This window comes from Erpetoichthys calabaricus, chromosome 10 (genome assembly GCF_900747795.2).
Source record: "Erpetoichthys calabaricus chromosome 10, fErpCal1.3, whole genome shotgun sequence".
NCBI lineage: Eukaryota > Metazoa > Chordata > Cladistia > Polypteriformes > Polypteridae > Erpetoichthys > Erpetoichthys calabaricus.
The window spans coordinates 927,717-945,900 of NC_041403.2; the positions used below are offsets into that span (position 1 = coordinate 927,717).

The window sequence follows — 18,184 nt, forward strand, 5'->3', positions numbered from 1 at the left end:
GTGGCCTTCGGGTGTCTTTATTTGTGACAAAACAAAGTGCAACATTCAGTGATGTACAAAAAAACAAAAAAGGTCCATCCTCCCCATGTGGGCACCCGGGGACGTGTGGCATTGGGCCGTGGAGGCCATTGAGGCGGGTGCTGGGTGACGTCACCGGCTCAGCGCTTCTCAAGCTTCTTAAATTTGGCTTCTGTATTACAAAAAAAGAAAAAGAGAGACAGTTACCCGGCGGGCACACTCAAGGGGTCCGTCTAACCGACTGGCCCACGGCCCTCTCACCTAGCCGCTTGGAGTACGTGTCCAGTTTGTAGGCCGCCTGCTCCAGCGCCGTCACCTGCTCTTCAATCTGGTTGATCTGGTCCAAGTATGGCTGGAGGCCCGCATCTGAGAGACACAGAGGGTGACATCGGTAAGGGGACAGTCACTGCAGACAGGGCACAACTGTGGGAGAGCAACTACAGGCACACAAGGAGTTACCTGTTAACGTGTGGTGGTCTCAAGGCTGCCACCGAGCCATCGGTGTGACAAACGTGTGACAGCGATGGCCATGATGTGCAGACCCCGCCTACATTCTCTTTTAAGGGGGGCCAACACTGCAGGACTAGAGACCTAAGTGATGGCATGAAGAAAAAACACACCTGCCTGGCGGTGCCCATGGGGCACGAGCCCATTAAGACTTTTGAGAGCGCCCCCCCCCAGTGTGGACCCTGTGCTCTGCTGGCCCCAGTGGCAGACATTGGGCTGCACCTCCTCCTATTTGATCTGAAGTGCTTCAGTGCCAGAGCCCACGTGGTCTTTTTTTGCATGACCTTTGGGGGCTTTGCTCAGGGGTCCTTCTGGCAGTAACTGAAGCTCCCAGATGCCAGCGCAGGCCCTTCGCTTCTGAAGGGTTTAACGACGCCAGCTGGCCACCCGATTGGGAATTCCTCAGCCCAAATTCAGCTCCACCGGGCCTGCCGTGCTGGAGGCCATAAAGCCGACTGGCAAGGCGCTACATTCAGATTCCGTAGGGTGAGGGTCTACAGAAGCCGACTCTCCTGACGCACTGCGAGGACGACGCTGCCGTTGTTAACAGTAAGCCAATACAAATCATCTGTGACGCCAAGATGAGGCTGACAAATGTCACATGGCTTGGTGGTCTCACTCAATCTGGGATTGTCAAGGCCAAGTAACGTCAACTGGTCAGCTTGCTGAAGGTGACACACGTGACAGCTGGCTTACAGCTAAGGTGACTGGCTACACCTGCATTTTATTTTAACAGCACTCACGTCATTACGTGTGCCAGGTGATGGTGGGCACTTGCTGAGATGCCAGCAGCTTCCCCAACTCTCAGAACTGGACTCCCCCCAGTGTAGCTGGTAAAGCCCACTGAGGTGTTGGGGGGTTCATTAGCGTAGTCCTTATAGGGTCATTTCTGGGTGGGCGATTACGAGATGGCAGTGATTTATGAAGGTGACCTGCATACAGGCGGACACCCGGCCCTGTTCTTTCACGCACAATGTTATAAAGGAGACCCCCGACGGGCCAGACTTACACTTGAGGTTCAAGTCCTTGAGGTTGCGGCTGATGTTCAGGGAGATGTCCCTCATCTCCAGGTACTTGAGGCTCGTCAGCTTGTTCATGTTCTCCAGCAGTTTGTAGTCCTCGCAGGTGGCTGAGAAAACACAACACACAGATAGTCAGCACTCGGCGTGGCCTGCAGGCGGCGCTCTCACGGCTAGCCGTGCCGCGGCTTTTAATGCACACGGCTGCGGGTTCAAATCCCGCCCGAGACGCCGTACGCCCCCGCAGAACTCGCTCAAGCTGGGGGTTGTGGTAAATGCAAACAGGCGTGCGCCGGCGATGAACAGTTGCAAGGCGCTACATGCAGGTCGGTGTCACCTGTGAGCTCCCCATGCAGGAACACGCCCATCTTGTCAAACATGTCCCGGCACAGCAGCTGGATGTCGGGCTCCGCGGGCTCCGTCGCCTCCTCCGCTGTCTCCACACCGCCGTCCCCTGCGCATCACAAGAGCACACGTTAGGCACGAAGGCCGACCTGAGCGAGCCGAGTCGAATTGAGCTAAGCCCTACAACTCACCGCCCGTGGCCGGCTTCTTCACGCCCACCTCCGAAGACTGCTCCGCAGCACTAGCACTGGCACTGACCTCGGCTCCTGTCTCCATCCTGAGCGTCTCCGCCGTCCCCTCCGCCATACCCTCAGCGGCCCATGTCACATGACTACTTACTCACCTGACTGACTGCTCGGCCCGCTCTCGTGACGTCACCACGTCAAATAACTTTATTAACAGCAGCGGCAGGACAATCTTCGACCTGCGCGTGCGCTCCACTCAGGCGCCTGCGCTAACGGGACTCCAGTGTGAGCGGCAAACGGCGAAGACCGCGGTGGCATTGCAAACATACAAACCTCTGGAATAAAAAGCAAAGCGTGCCGCTGTCACTTGGCATCTTGTCAAACTGACGTTGCGTCCAACAATCCAAATTACAGCGTGACTCGTAGAATTGAGAGCCGTGACTGTGGTCCTCGGGGGTCCCTAACCGTCATAGTGGGCACAACTCCGCACCTGCTTTTACGTGGGACTCGGAGATAATCGACGGCTGTGAAAACAAGACGATCACCGGAGCTTCGTCGCTTACTCGAGGGAGACCGAAACGAGCCTGCCGGGGGTAAATCCATCGGAAATGACCGGCTGGCGACTCGAAAGGAGCCTACAAATCCCAAACGCAGAAGCGGACTGGACATTCAGGCGGCAACTACCGCCTCAAAGTGGCCCACTGCGGGCTTGGAGACAACAGCAGCTCCCCCGCCGAGCAGAAGTTTTTAACGAATTCGGTAAAAGTGACCGAAAAGCCGGACAAGAGCCAGGAGAGCCGCCGCTTTCTCTATTTTCATTCAACTCTTAACGCTAACGGAGCCCACGATGTGTCGCTGGATGTGCCCATTATACACGAGGAAGACATCTGTGACATGGAAAGGGGGCTGAACGACAGCCTGCAGCCCCCTAGGACCCTGCGGTCAAGTGTCTTCATAGAAGTGAAAGGTGAGGTGTCCGCTGCAATTATTGACGGGACCGCAGTCCTCGGGGACGTGGAGAAAATCAGATTCAGATGAGGGCGAGGCAGTGGCAGCAGCTGGCAGATGCCCACCCTGGACAGGCCAATGGGGGAGTGGATCACCTATGATGTTTTCACCAAACAGAACTTAAGTAACTTCAATGCACTAGACACTCGGTGCCCAAGGTGGCTATTGAAGACGGGGCAGTTATTGCAACTCCAAGTGGTGGCTCTGAGGCCAAGGATCTGCGCTGGTATCCAGAAGGTTGCCGGTTCGAATCCCCGTCAATGCCAAAAAGAAATCCTACTCTGCAAGGCCCTTAACCTGTAATTGCTCCAGGGGCGCTGTACAATGGCTGACCCTGCACTCTGACCCCAAGGGGTATGCGAAAACTAACAAATTCCCAGTACAAGAAATTGTATAAGGCGAAATAAAGAACGGAAAAAAAAGAATCCATTGAGAGAAAAGCTGGCATTCCAGGAGGAAAAAAAAAAAAAAACAACAAGCGGGCAAAGGGAGACATAAAAGGTCTTAGAGAGGGGAGGCCAAGCCAGGAGGGAGCTGTGACCACCAAACACACAACTTTGAACACATTTGGCTGACATCAATGGTGTTCTCCTCATTCCCATCCTTTTTATTCCATTTCGCCTGATGAAGGTGGCAGTGGGCTCCCCAGTACCAGTTCAAGTCCCTCAGGTCTGTCGTGCCAGCCCCTTGGTCTTCTGTCGCAAAGAGGTCTCACCCTAGAGGGGGTGCCTTTTTTTTTTACCTTTGCTACTTTGGTGTATTTGTCCTCTGACTGGCTCCCTCCTGCTGCCAGTCTCAGCCCACCTGTTTAGTGGTACTTACTTTGTGCACATCTCGGGGCCTTAGACTGGCCCTTTTGACACCATCTATCTGCCAGTTTCACCTGGTCAGATTGGCTCCAATTCCCTGCTGCCAGTCTACAGGGCACCAATCAGTTTAGCCCCACCCACTACTCATTTCAGCTCTGATTGGTCCTGCCTACTGCTGATCTCATTTCAGTTTCTTCCACTTCAGTCCATCTTATTCTAGATTGACCTTCACTGCCAGTCAGCTGACCCCCCCCCCCCCCCCCCCCACAAATCAGTTTAGTCACGCCCACCACTCATATTATTCTTAGCTCAGATCACTTCCTGCCTTACTTTGGCCCCGCCCTCCACCTGACATCACTTTATTCCACTTGATAGGCCCCACCCCCTGCCTGGCACACATCATTTTAGACCCTAACCCTGTACTCATCACCTCCACTGTGCCCCCCTCTCAGGCAGACACTGGCCAGGTGGTCCAGCAGGCCGCTATTTGCTGTCCCTCCTTTATGACTGTGCCATCATCCCCAAGCTGATGCCACCATTGTGAGACATACTCACCCATGCCCATCTCCAAGACCACCATCACATGAATGAGGTATACTATGAGGTTAACATTGAAGCCACCTAATTCTGGGGTCCCCGTCTCATAAGCCCCCGGCCTTCATCCTTATCTACTGAGCTCCAAGTCACAGGGGGCCCTTGGGCTCCCAACTCAATGCCACAATGATGGCAACCCAAGCACTTGCTAACAGTCTGTGCTCCTGTGCATGATGGTGGGCTTTATAAAGAAACTCTCTTCAGAATGGCCATCCGACGACAGGTTAAATCCTGCTGCCCTCCCAGCCGTACCAGCTCTGCATACCTACTGTACTTCTTAAGGGCACACTGGGCACTTTATATATTTTATTGTAGTTTGTTTAACAAAAGGCCATCCACAGTGTCATGGCCCACATTGGCACTGGTAGTCATGAAGACTCAGTCAGCACAGAACCCTGGTGGGTATGTGTGGTGTTTCAAGGTGGTGGGTGCCACCTGCCTGGTTCTTCTGTGCCATCCCACATGTCACCAGCTCATGATACGCCTTCCACTGTGTTCTCAGTTTCTCCAATATGTCAGTTAACAGGGTGCCGCTGGGCAAGTGTGGGCATCGAAAAAGCAACTGAACAGGTACAGTGCCACCAAGTCCAGCAGAAGACAAAAACTGCCAAGTCTCCATGCTTTCAATAACGGGAGAGGGGGCTACCCTTAACTTCACCCCCTGGTCACCAGGTGGCACCTGAACAGCAAGCGCCCATCCAGAACGTGGCTCACTCCGCGCCATGCACCTTCCTCTCCGCTAAGAACTCGCGCTCAAACGAAGAACCCTTAACGAGGACGATGAATCTAGGGGTGCCACCTTTAATAAAACACCTGAAAAACAAAGCCACTGGTTCAAGATGGAGGAGCCTCACCCATGACCAACACGAGACCACAGAGAAATGAGAGGGGTGGCACTGCAGAGTGAAAAGACCACCCACCTGTCACGGGTCAGCACCTGCCGCAGGGTGTGTGTGGGAGTCACATGGTGCAGCTCTTCACGCTCCTCATCTTCAAAAAAGAGCTGTGAATGAACCAAGAGCTCAGAGGTCAAGTGGCTCACGACGGGCAGCATCACAACCTGGCAGGCCTCACTGGTCACTAACCTGTAGATCCTGGGGGCTGTACTTCCTGTCGGCATCCCACGATGGTCGCTCCTCACCAAACATCACAGCCAAGTGGTCTGTGAACCTGAGGCAGACAGGAAGGTGGACAACCAGGTCACTTAGGGTCACTCCCAGTAAAATGTACTGTCACAGTGACTGAAGCTGGGACCTTAACTCAAAGAATGTCCTCCTTTACTGGCGACTTCTGTCATGCTGGAGGACACCATGGTGACCCGACAGCCACGTGTCCAGTCAGGACTGACCAATAGGAGCAAAGATAAGGCACAGTCCGGCCAATGAGAGCACTGGGCCAGACATGAGCCAGCAAGTAGGGAGCCTTTAGTTATAATGAAAAATAAAAACGGGACGGACTGACCACTGAAGGACACAAAGTCAACGGGACGGACTGACCACTCAAAGACATGGAGTCTGTGAACGGCCAGCAGATGGCAGCACTTCTCGATATGGTGGGCTATCGGCCTCAGCTTGCTAGGTATTATCGGGAGATGACTTGGCATTGCCAGGATATCCAATCACGTTGCCCCCCCAATCAAGTTATACACATTGCTGTGAAAAAGTATTTGCCCCCCTTCCTCACCTCCTCTGTTTGTGTGTTTTGGACACAATGGGTGATCTCTGAGTGAACACACACAACAGCTTCTAGAGTTTCAGCACCAACCCGTGTGAAAAAGTAATTGCCCCCATAGTTTCAGCACCTTTTCAATCCCACTTGCTCTCACTACTCTCATTTCCTTTAATTCAGACACACTGGGAAGTTTTCAATCGTCCGATGCTCCCTTCAGCTCAAGTCAGGACTGTGACTAGGCCACCCCAAGACCTCGGAGCCATTCAGTTGTTGACTTGCTTTTGTGTTTTGGCTCCTTGTCCTGCTGCAGAAGCCAATGACACTTCAGCTCCTGGTCATGGAGAGACACCTTCAGAATATTTCAGTCGAGTGCACACTTTTCAGTTTCCTTCAATAATGGCAGGTCTTCCAGAGCATCCCCATCCCATCACACTAGCACCCCATGTTTCACTGCAGGTCTGATGTTGCCATCGTCCATCTGCCATCATCTCAAAAGGCTTAGGGGATCCTCCAGTTATTTCATGACATGGATGTTCCTCTTGGATAGCAGAGGTTTCTTCTTTGCTCCTTTCCCAACAATCAAGTTCTTCCTCTGTCTCTTCCTGCTCCTGGAGTCCTGAGCACTGGGGGGCTTTAGCTGAGGTTACACAGGCCTGACGTCTTCAGGTGTATTTCTTGCTATGCTCTGGCCAGCCTGTGTTGTCCATTTACAGATACGGACTCTCGCTGTGGCTTTGTCCCCCTTTCCTTTCCTGACTGTTTCAACCACTTTTTCCTCATTATATCTTCTGGAATCTCCTTTGATGGAGTCCTAGTGTTCTTCTGGAAACCTTTCAGTAACAACAGCAAGGACCAATGCTGGATCTGGTGAGGTTCAGATTAACACGACTGGCTGGCTGTGCTCACTGAGTTGGAGTTGAATTATCAATAACTTTGGTCAACTGTTTGAGTGAAGAACCAAGGGGGCAATTATTATTTCACAGGTGCTGGATGATTGATATATTAGTTGACCAATTAGAAATGGCGTTCTATGTTTGTTCTGCTCCCCCCCCATCTCTAAAATTGTATTTTTATGTTGAAGTCAGAAGCCATTCATCGTGACAAACACAGTGGGCATCAGGAAAGGGGCACAGCCCACCTACAAATCAAACTGCTGTTCATACATACCTTGAAGCTGAACCTTATAACCCCCCCCATATGTCCCCTTCCCCACACACATACCTGGTCTCTTCGTGAAAAGCCGCTATGAGGTCAGTCTGTCCGTACTCGGGGTACAAGAAGAGAACGGGCCAGCTGAGGTGATCTTGCTCATCTAGAAGCACCTGATGGCCACAGCTACCCAGTGACAGCTGCTCCAGCCCTCCAGACAGGCTCTCCTCCTCCTCCTCATCATCACCTGAGCTCTGGCAACATGGCTGCAGTGGGGCAGACAGCTTGATGCCACGATTCTGGATTTGAAAGAGAGAGAGACTCAGGTCAGGAATGAAGTTCACACAGGCAGCAGTGGGCACAAGATGCCAGGCAATGACCTACTGGTGCCAGTGCCTCCTGGTGGATGGCACATCCCTAAAGAAGCATGAAGTCTGATATGTGGCGCTGAACAAAGTCCTGCACTGGAAGCCTTCTTAGGTAGGCAGGCCTGCTCACACTATGGTGCCGTCACCAAGTGGTCTCCTTCACTGCTGCCTTTCAGTCCCGGTCACTCACTCAAGAAGACCACAAAAACGTGGGACCCCCGGGCCACAAGCAGTACACCGACCACTGACCTGGATGGCCTTGATTAGGGCCTCCTTATGGCTGCGCTCCTTCTTCTCTTTCATTTGTGCTTTTCTCACGTCTCGCTCTTGCAGTCTCTACAAATAAAACACAAAAGAAGAACAATGGCGTCTGAGGCTCTCGTCTCTACTGTGACGCTTAACGTCTTTGTGAAAGGCACCACAGAAAAACGGACTCCCCTAAGCTGCAGTGGGCACACGTGCCTCACAGATACGCTTGGTCTCGTCCTGCAAAGCTGCTATGAGGTCAGTCAATGTGTACACGGGACACAAGAGGATGGTGGGCAGGAGAAACATCAGGTGACACTTAGTGGCATTGAATAGAACGTCACTCAGTTTGGGTTGATAGGCCTGCTGTCGTAACACAGAGAGAGTGCAGCGACATTTCAACCTGCATGGCCTAATCAACATGACAACGCGGAAAAACGAAAACCCGCTCTTCTGTATTGCCACGAATGAGAAAAACGCAAAAGCAAACGTCTGACTGATGACACAAAGTCTTACTGGATAAAGACACAGGGCTCCTCATCACTTGTCACAGCCTCTGTCATGGAGAAGTCAGGACGTCAGCTTCACCAGTTAACAGTGGTAATGCTCTCCTGAATATCAAATTATTGAAGCCACAGAAGTCCGTTTCTCTCATTTCTATTTTACGCTGCGCTATCAGGAGAACAAGGCTGCCATCACAATGTGGGCACCTAACTGGAGGGCTCAGGGTCTCTAATGGCCCTCTGAGTCGAGATGTTCATTCCACTCCAGTCACAGACATGCCTTCCTGTTTTTTATTTAAATGATTTAATCAATTTGAACGGCTCTATGAGTTTTAAACCAACTTACGCCAACCTGTACAACTAGGGTACCATCTTTAGCCAAGTCTAACAGCGGCAGCAGCATCCTAACACCCAACACGGCTCACTTTGTTTTCTTTAACATTTTTAATTTAAGTTGATTCTGGTCACTTTGTTTCAGTGAATCGTGAACTGTGTGTTGGCCTCCCCGGCCCTCCGCTCTCCCTCACCTTCAGCTTGTCAGCCTTCTGTCGGAGCTCCAGCAGCTGCTTGTCCTTTGGCTCGAGTGTCAGGCCTTCATCACACCATGCCAGGGCTTCAGCAAAGTTCTTCATTTCCACATGGCATGAAGCTCCTTGTTTGGAGGAAAAGAAATGAAAAACACCCATCAGAACTGCACAGCGGCCGTCACAGACACGTATGGTTTATAAGGGGTGTCTCGTGTGACGCTCCTCACCACAAAGACGTGACACAAACCACAGGCCAGAACTGATCCACTTGGGCACAGAACCGTACATGCCAGGCTATGCAGAAACCCCAAAGAGACAGCATAAGCTAGCATTATCAAAGAAAAGCCCTGGCACAGCACAGCCTCTCATCAGAACAGATCATCTCTCAAGGTATGGCACGCTTGACACTTACCTCGTATGATGGCTTTCAGGTGATTGGGTTTCAATTTTCTTGCCGCCAGGACATCCTTCAGTGCCGAGTGGCGGTTGCCTAAGGTGAAGAGAGATGCACAGAGTGAGGTGCCCTCGGTACCCTCCAAGTGAAAGGCTTTTGCTGTCACAGCTTTTTAGTTTCTGCCACTTGTTCGGTCCCTAAGGTCAAGTCCAGCGTGCTCATTTTTAGGAAGTCACTGCGCACTGGAGAGATTCCAAAGGACTGGAAAATGTCAAATATCATCCCGTTATATAAAAAGGGTGACCGGGCAGATCAGAGCAACTACAGGCCAGTAAGCGTAACATCACAGGAAAATTAATGGAAGGAATTATTAAGGAGAAGATGGAGCAACACCTGGCAAGGACAGGACAGTCAGCATGGGGTCAGAAGAGGGAGGTCGTGTTTGACTAACAGGCTGGAATTCTATGAAGAGGCAACAAAAGGAGACCACCAGAGTGGAGCAGATGAGATTACTGATCTGGACTTTCAGAAAGTATTTGATAAGGTGCCACAGGAAAGGCTGGGCATCAAACTAAAAGAAGTGGTAGGTCAGGGTGTGGTGTGTAGATGGGGTGCACAATTGGCTCAGACACAAGAAGCAGAGGGTGATGGTGCAAGGAACCTCATCAGAACTGGCCGATGTTAAGAGTGGTGACCAGCAGGGGGCAGTACTGGGGCTGCTGCAATTTTTAATATTTATAAATGATTTAAATAGGAGGGCGGCACGGTGGCGCAGTGGGTAGCGCTGCTGCCTCGCAGTTGGGAGATCTGGGGACCTGGGTTCGATTCCCGGGTCCTCCCTGCATGGAGTTTGCATGTTCTCCCCGTGTCTGCGTGGGTTTCCTCCGGGCGCTCCGGTTTCCTCCCACATTCCAAAGACATGCAGGTTAGGTGGATTGGCGATTCTAAATTGGCCCTGGTGTGTGCTTGGTGTGTGGGTGTGTTTGTGTGTGTCCTGCGGTGGGTTGGCACCCTGCCCGGGATTGTTTCCTGCCTTGTGCCCTGTGTTGGCTCCGGCAGACCCCCGTGACCCTGTGTTCGGATTCAGCGGGTTGGAAAATGGATGGATGGATGGATGGATTTAAATAGGAATATAAGTAACAAGCTGGTAAAGTTGGCAGATGATACCAAAATAGGTGGATTAGCAGATAATTTGGAATCCGTTATATCATCACAGAAGGACTTGGACAGCAGACAGGTTTGGGTGGATTTGTGGACGATGAAATTTAATGTCAGCAAACATAAAGAGTTACACATAGGAAGTAAAAATGTTAGGTTTGAATACACAATGACTGGTCTGAAAATCGAGAGTCCACCTTATGAGAAGGATTAGGAGTCGTAGTGGACTCAACTGGCAGACGGTGTTCAGAAGCCATTAAGAAGGCTAACAGAATGTCAGGTTATATAGCGCCTTGATGTGTGGAGTACAAGTCACAGGAGGTTCTGCTCAGGCTTTATAACACACTGGTGAGGCCTCATCTTGACTACTGTGTGCAGTTTATGACTCCATAAAGACATAGCAGCACAAGAAAAGGTCCAGAGAAGAGTGACTGGGCTGATTCAGGGCTACACGAGATGAGTTATGAAGACAGATTCAAAGAGCTGAGCCTTTACAGTTTAAGCAAAAGAAGACTAAGAGGTGACATGATTGAAGTGTTTAAAATTACGAGGGGAATTAGTGCAGTGGATCGAGACTGTTATTTTAAAATGAGTTCATCAAGAACACGGGGACACAGTTGGAAACTTATTAAGGGTGAACTTCACACAAACATTAAGAAGTTTTTCTTCACACAAAGAATGACAGACACTTGGAATAAGGGACCAAGTAGTGTGATGGTCAGTGAGACTTTAGGGACTTTCAAAACTCGACTTGAAATAAGAGAACAGGACTGGCGAGCTTTGTTGGGCTGAATGGCCTGTTCTCGTCCAGATTGTTCTAATGTGTGTTGAGCTTTGCTGTGGCCACAGGAGATGTCAGACTGAGTGAGGTAGCGGACACTTTACAGCGTCGGGTGCCAGTTGGGATACCTCACCCATATTTACCTCAGCTGACTGGCGATTCCCTTCTTTGCCACCGTGACACCCAGTGCCTGGTACTACCCTTGTTCATGTGTTACACACAGGAGTGCATTTTCTATGCTCGTCTGCACAAACTCCGAAACGGAAAGCAGTACCCAAGTAGAAGTGTGCGGCAGCCCGGTTGGTGTAGAGGATGACGTTGAGCTCAGAGTCGCTGCACTTCTTTTTCAGCCCCTCTGTGTAGCTGATGACGGCCTTTTTGTAATCCCGCTGCTTGAAATACTCGTTGCCTTCACATTTGTAGGTCTTGGCTTGCTCTGAAATTAGACAATGCAGCTGACAGTTAGTGACACGCGCCCTCAAGAGTCACTGGCACCTCCACGGCAGCACGCAGACACAGCTGATCGTTTGTAGTGCCTTAAAAGGGGTCTGTGATGCCAAGTGTAATAAACAGGCCGACCCGGACCCCAAACAGATCAGTACCAACTGTCACGCACACTTCATCACCTCCGCTTTAGAGTCCCTTTGCTCATTCAGATGTTAACATTCAGATTACTCTCGTCATGCGCTCAGAAGCTCACACGCGACATTTGAAATAATCTTCTGGAAAAGACCCGAAACAACGAGGGCCAGGACATGGTGGTACCTTCGAGGGGTCTGTCATCATCAAAAATAATGGACTGCAGACAGGCGAGCTCAGGATTTTTAAGGGGGTCAATCTCTTCTGGGGCCTTCTTCATGAACATTGGGACTTGGTCAAATTCCTAGGAAGAGAGGAAAGGGAAAAGCAGGAGTTCAGCAAATGGGAGTGACACCCTAAACATTGACCATGCTGGTGGAGCTGAAAGCAGGCTGACCGCCGGTGTGGACGCTGGCCCTGATGAGCACACACCGGTCCCATTAAAACACCCAAAACTGTTTAAACACTCAACTCCTGGATTACAGGGCCGTGCAATCTGACACTCAACACGTTTCATTGTTAATTAACTTCTCAGCCCCTCTCTCTGCCGCACATTTCTCTCGACTGAAAGTGTTACAGCACATGGAAAAAGTCTGACCTCGTGTAAACGTATTCATAAAATACGCAACTGTTACACTGCAACAGTCAAAAGGAGGGTCACCATGGGGGGTGTTGTTACTGACTTTGAGCGTCTGACCCTACACAGAAAGTACTGACGATGAACGGTAAACCAAACCTGAGGCACAAGAGTCGTCCGTCACGCACAGGCAGATATAAGGGGGGCCACAGCGTGTGCCCTGGGGCCTTGGCATATGTGAGACAAAACAATTCTGGCATTTTTCTGTTTCTCGCGTTATTCCACACAACACACGTATGTGGTTACTCATAAATGATATCACCGCCCCTCGTACTGATCTCCGAGGGAGACCACCGCCCCACCGGCTCAATTATTTTATATGTGACTAGCTGTCCCCTGCGGCTCCGCCCACGTAGCAGTGAAACAGGACAAGCTTTAAAAATCAATAACAACGTAATCATTTGTGTTGATAACACTTTCTATTGACAGATTTCGTATCCGAGGGTCTCTTGATAAACAATACCTTTAGTTTTAGTTTTCAGGGGTGAGAATGCAGCTGTGATCTCTTTGCCAAAATTGTAAAAAGTCATCAAGGCATCTATGGCCAAGCAGAAGGCGGGTACGCTCTGACATCAAGCGCTGGCACTGCATCTGATCGCGTTGAGCTCTGACGGGACAGCGGCCCCCATGTGCCAATGAGCAGGTACCCTCTAAAACACACAGTTCTCTCTCTCAAGAACGTCAAACGTTACTCTTTAGCAATCTCCAGATCAGCGGTGGGCAAAGTCGGTCCTGGAGGGCCGCAGTGGCTGCAGGTTTTTGTTCCAACCCAGTTGCTTAATAAGAAGCACTTACTGCTCAAGTGACACTTCTGCTTCACTTAAGGGGTCATCATCTGAGCGAGTGAGACCACTAATCGCTTACTTTAGTCTTAAACAGCTGCATTCTCAGTTTTTAATGGCTCCTTACTTTTAGTAAGATGCAAATGACAAGAGAAGCCAGCATTTCTCCATTTAGCTTGTTACCCTTTACACCCGTGTGTGTTTATCGTGCACTATTGGGTTTAATTAAATAGTTGGAAGGAAAAAGCAAAGGACTGAGAATTACTCCTCCATTTTAGCCTTCAAATCATTTGGATGATATCCTTAGAAAGGAAAAAAAAACACTTAGGATATGAGAATGAACTGACATGGCAGAGTTAAAGCACCAACAAGCCATGCCACTAAATTATTGCCAAGGATTGGTTTCTAATTAAGCAACTGGGTTGGAATAAAAACCTGCAGCCACTGCGGCCCTCCAGGACTGACTGTGCCCACCCCTGCTCTAGATGATAAGGTCTGCTGAACAAACGGGTATCGCTAGCTAAGCGGAGGCGAGATGCGCTCCAACACGTGGCGACAGGTAGCGCGACTCGAACAGAGGCTGGTGTGTGTGTGCGTGAGTGAGTGATGATGGCCCCGCCCAGCTCCCTAGTACTGAGGTCCCGCCTCCGCCTCCCATTGGCCCACAGCGTGTCTCTCAGATTAGCACAAATAAATCGCTGCCTGCAAGTGAACTCCGATTCTTAGCGCAATGAGAGAAGTCGCAAAATCAACCGGAATGTTCAAGCAAATTATAGAAAAAAAGCCAATCGAAATCTGTGAAGTAGTTCTCTCGTGAAAAGTGGACAGACAGACGTTGGATTTTATATATGGGTGACACCCTGGGGCTTGTTGGGGTCGTAATCTCTTCTTGCTGTAACTCATTTCTTAATTACGTACATAATTCAGAATTGCTGACACTTGTCCTTCAATATGCGTCCAGCTTTTCCGAATACCTTAATTAATTCAAGAGTCACCAAAGAGTATAAAATAAGTAGTCAGAGTCTGGCCAACATTCATCAAGAATGTCTCATGACAGTGCAAACTGCAAAGTAAAGGACAAGCTCTGAATAATAATACATAATATATGAGAGATCTCACATCAGATCTGGAGGACACCCGCAAAGATACCTCTGTGGCCAACCGAAGGAATACAGCATGGAAGAAACGGGCAGCATCATTAAACGTGTCCTTTTTGAACTGGCGGCCGAGTGATTTCTCAATTAGGGACACTGCATCTTTTATTGAAGATTGATGGTTAAATATATTGTAACACTGCTGGAAAGTTACATCAGCCATGGATATGTCATCCATATTATGAGCTGGTAGTCCATCACCAGTGGCAAGGGCGCCTATAAAAACGTCAAGCCTGCAAATTTGTAAACAGAATTCCACCTGCTGCAGCAATGGCGAGTGGTCCTCTTAAAGAGGGAAGGCCACTTAAAAGTGCAAAAGAGAGTCCAGTGCTGGTGCTACTTTGGTGTCAGAAGCAGTATAAAGATAAGACCTACCATCCGATCACAGGGCCACGGAGACCACAATGGGCCACTGAAATCACCAAAGAGGATCCTTTCATCCTAAACCTCCTGGCCAAAGTCTTCACGACATAACAACTGGAGTGTGCAACATGGCCCTGGTCATACTGGACAACCCCAAACTCAACTGGCAGGCATACAGCACAGGAGCCAAGGTACCTGACACTGAAGATGGGTAACGTGGGCAGCAAGGAACACGGAGATACAGACCACTCCAGAGCTGCAACGGGCAGTCCATTAGATGGGCAGCCATTGACTGGTAAGGTCCTTTGGCCTCGGTGTGTGGATGCCAGCAGAGTTTAAGGCTCATTACAAAGTACAAACAGACCTCCATCTATGAAGCATCGGCGAGACGCCTAAAGGAGCCACGTAAAGAGCAAAAGGGACGCCATTATGGCAATCGGCACCGGTGCTCCGGTATACTTATCTGTGGTTTTCAATTCCTCATATGACACAACATAAATATTTCAATGTATCGCCTGTCTTTTTCTGTGCCACTGGGTTAAACGTATTCGATTCAGTGTAACGCTACACTTCACATCACATTCTGACATTTCTAATTGTCCTATTTGTCTGCCTGACACGTACGGGATTCATTCTGTGACATTACCCATCATTCCACGGGGTGCGCACCTTTGCTCCTTTTCTCAGACCCCAAGACGCCCACTAGTGCGGCATTTAGCAGCTTGACCCGCCGCTCTGAACACACTAACTGCGCTAAACCCCAAAGTTGTTGTTCGCGTTACTGTAAATAAGGACGGAGACCGGATCGTCTCCAGCTGACAGGCCACTGCATCTGACCCCGAGTGCAAACCGATTTGAAGAAGCTCTCAGATTTGACTCGATCTTCTAGAAACTTCTTTTCCCTAACGGTCACTTTACAGCGTCCACTAAATCGTTAACCGTTTGCAAACATCGCGTATGGTTTTAATCCGGGACTAACAACTCTTATGGACTGTGTGTTTGATATCTTGTTACGATCAACAGAGATTAGAACTACAGTACTGTCATTCTCATGGCGGGTACACGAATAATCAGCCGTGCTGACGCTCCTCCTACCGGGGTATGAAAGATGAGGCAGCGAGCGGATTTCCACTACAAGACCGAGCCTCACCTCCTCCCATTTGTCCTCGCTAAAACCGCCTTTATATTTCTGATTTGCAAACTTGTCCAAAAACTGGTCCATGTAGTCTTCCTCGTCACCCTCGTGCTGCGCGGTGCTCGCCATTGCTGTTTTACTGGAAAAGACCGACGCTGACAACACGAGCCAATCAAAGCATTTGTTTACATCACGTGACTACTTTTTAACTCCCGCCCGACTGCAGGACGCACTTCCGGGTGCTTACACCGAAACATTGTCCCTCCGGAGACTACTGCATTTTAGTTTGGTTCCGCCCTCCAAAAGTAACAGAAGATATCAGCTGTTAGCAGAGCTGCGGGATAAACGTCACGTAAGTGGAGGAGCTTTATGGCTTAAACATCTGCAGTAGCGTTTACAAGTTTGAATCACCCTGAAATGTTCAAGTTTTTCTTAGCAAACTGGATTATTAAAGACCTCAGACATCCAACACACAGTCGCTTTCTTCAGGAACACCGTTGTAAAAAGGAACCCAAAGTCAATAAGCCGCTCACTTTGACATCTGCTTGTTGAAGCATTTCTTGCACATACTAATGTAACACGCAGACCTTCGCTCTTAAAATAAAGTGCAAATAAAATCACGTTAAAGAGACAGAGTTGTCGATGCTCGCTACATTTCCTAAATAGGAGTTATGTCTTTCAGCTCCTCTAGATGTGATCATTTATTTTATTTCTTCTCGTGGCCCACCTGCAGCAGGATGAACTTTTCTGTTTTGGGAATACATTCTCTTGTTTTCAACATTAAACAAATCCTGCTTGACACTTCGATAGGTCGCTGATGTAAAGACGTGAAAGCCTTGACAGGGACTGATGTCTCGGCTATTTGATGATCTTCTCGATTGTCACTGTGCACGTCTGGCTCTGGGCGTCCCTGCGCTTTGTATCCTGGCCTTTGTCTCGCATACCCTTGAGCCATCGTACTTATCAACTGCCCCATTGCTCCGTACTTCTGGCGTGGCATTGTGCTCCAGCGTCTTGTTCTCTTACGTGTGGGGTTGTGACCCAAAAAAAAAGGCTAAATAGAAACAACAGTAAACTCTCTGCATGCATTTCTCCATCTTTTGGACATTCAGAAGATGACACGGATCTGCTTAATCTTCATCATAATTGGCCTGTGCAATTTGCTTGGTGCTCAGCAGACGTTGCTGCTTTTTCTTTCTGTCGTGTCACGTAGTTTTGCACTCACTTTGCCATTATAAACACAACCACAGGCTACTTTTCCAAAGTTGCCTCTACCTGAATTTTTTTGAACTTCCAGAACATATCAGCTCATAGGTTTTCAATTAAGACCAAGGTCAAGGTTCCAGTCGCAGTAGTTTATAAGTAATCACATGTCAGATGGAAAAACCTTGAAAGAGTTTTATTATATACTAGCTGTGTTACCTGTTTTAGCCAAACTAAAATCTAAATAATTAACTTTGATCTCAGAGTTAACATTTGCAGTGCGCCACCTACTGGAATGTATTTTGTAATTCATGTAGTAATGAAATGCACTCCATTTGTTATTCCAACAGATGACGCAGCACAAACATTTGTGGTAATGAATTGTGTTTCATTTGTCATTCCAACTGGTGGCACATTACACACATTTGTGGTAATAAAATGCATTGCATTTGTTATTCCAACAGATGGTGCACTACAAACATTTGTGGGTATAAAATGCATTTCATTTGTCATTTCAACAGATGGTACATCACAAACATTTGTGGTAATAAAATGCATTGCATTTGTCATTCTAACTGATGGCACATCACACACATTTTTATAGCAATAAAATGCAATGCATTTGTCATTCCAACAGATGGCGCAGCACAAACATTTGTGGTAATGAAATGTGTTTCATTTGTCATTCCAACTGGTAGCACATTACAAACATTTGTGGGTATAAAATGCATTTCATTTGTCATTTCAACAGATGGTACATCAGAAACATTTGTGGTAATAAAATGCATTGCATTTGTCATTCTAACTGATGGCACATCACACACATTTTTATAGCAATAAAATGCAATGCATTTTTCACTCCAACAGATGGTGCATTAGAAACATTTGTAGTAATATGTGAAATGCACCATCTGTTGGAATGGCAAATGCAATGCATGTCTCTGTTATGTGCCGTTTGGTATGGGGTTCATAAAAGCAGAGTGAATGTCTGTGATGTGCTGTTTGCTGGAATGACAACTGTAATGCATTTTTACTAAAAATGTTTATGA

The 18,184-nt window shown here is 48.9% G+C and overlaps 2 protein-coding genes across 3 annotated transcripts; both read right to left on the minus strand.

The window, feature by feature from the left end:
• Window position 1: 1 nt before the first annotated feature.
• Window positions 2-2,248, minus strand: bloc1s2 (biogenesis of lysosomal organelles complex-1, subunit 2). Its single transcript, XM_051932489.1, has 5 exons — window positions 2,081-2,248; window positions 1,882-1,998; window positions 1,535-1,654; window positions 280-384; window positions 2-190 (listed from the first exon to the last, which is right to left on the minus strand). The coding sequence occupies exons 1-5, from the start codon at window positions 2,193-2,195 to the stop codon at window positions 159-161; spliced, it is 489 nt and encodes a 162-aa protein (XP_051788449.1). The 5' UTR covers window positions 2,196-2,248; the 3' UTR covers window positions 2-158.
• A 2,530-nt stretch (window positions 2,249-4,778) lies between these two features.
• ttc4 (tetratricopeptide repeat domain 4) lies at window positions 4,779-16,111 on the minus strand. Of its 2 annotated transcripts, XM_051932487.1 has the most exons (10): window positions 15,948-16,111; window positions 12,048-12,165; window positions 11,557-11,718; window positions 9,362-9,439; window positions 8,950-9,074; window positions 7,923-8,009; window positions 7,378-7,604; window positions 5,571-5,655; window positions 5,406-5,488; window positions 4,779-5,298 (listed from the first exon to the last, which is right to left on the minus strand). In XM_051932487.1, the coding sequence occupies exons 1-10, from the start codon at window positions 16,059-16,061 to the stop codon at window positions 5,196-5,198; spliced, it is 1,182 nt and encodes a 393-aa protein (XP_051788447.1). In that variant the 5' UTR covers window positions 16,062-16,111; the 3' UTR covers window positions 4,779-5,195. The 2 variants fall into 2 exon arrangements, with proteins under 2 accessions (XP_051788447.1, XP_051788448.1); XM_051932488.1 differs by lacking the exon at window positions 12,048-12,165 and having other exon boundaries at window positions 15,948-16,074.
• Window positions 16,112-18,184: the final 2,073 nt, after the last annotated feature.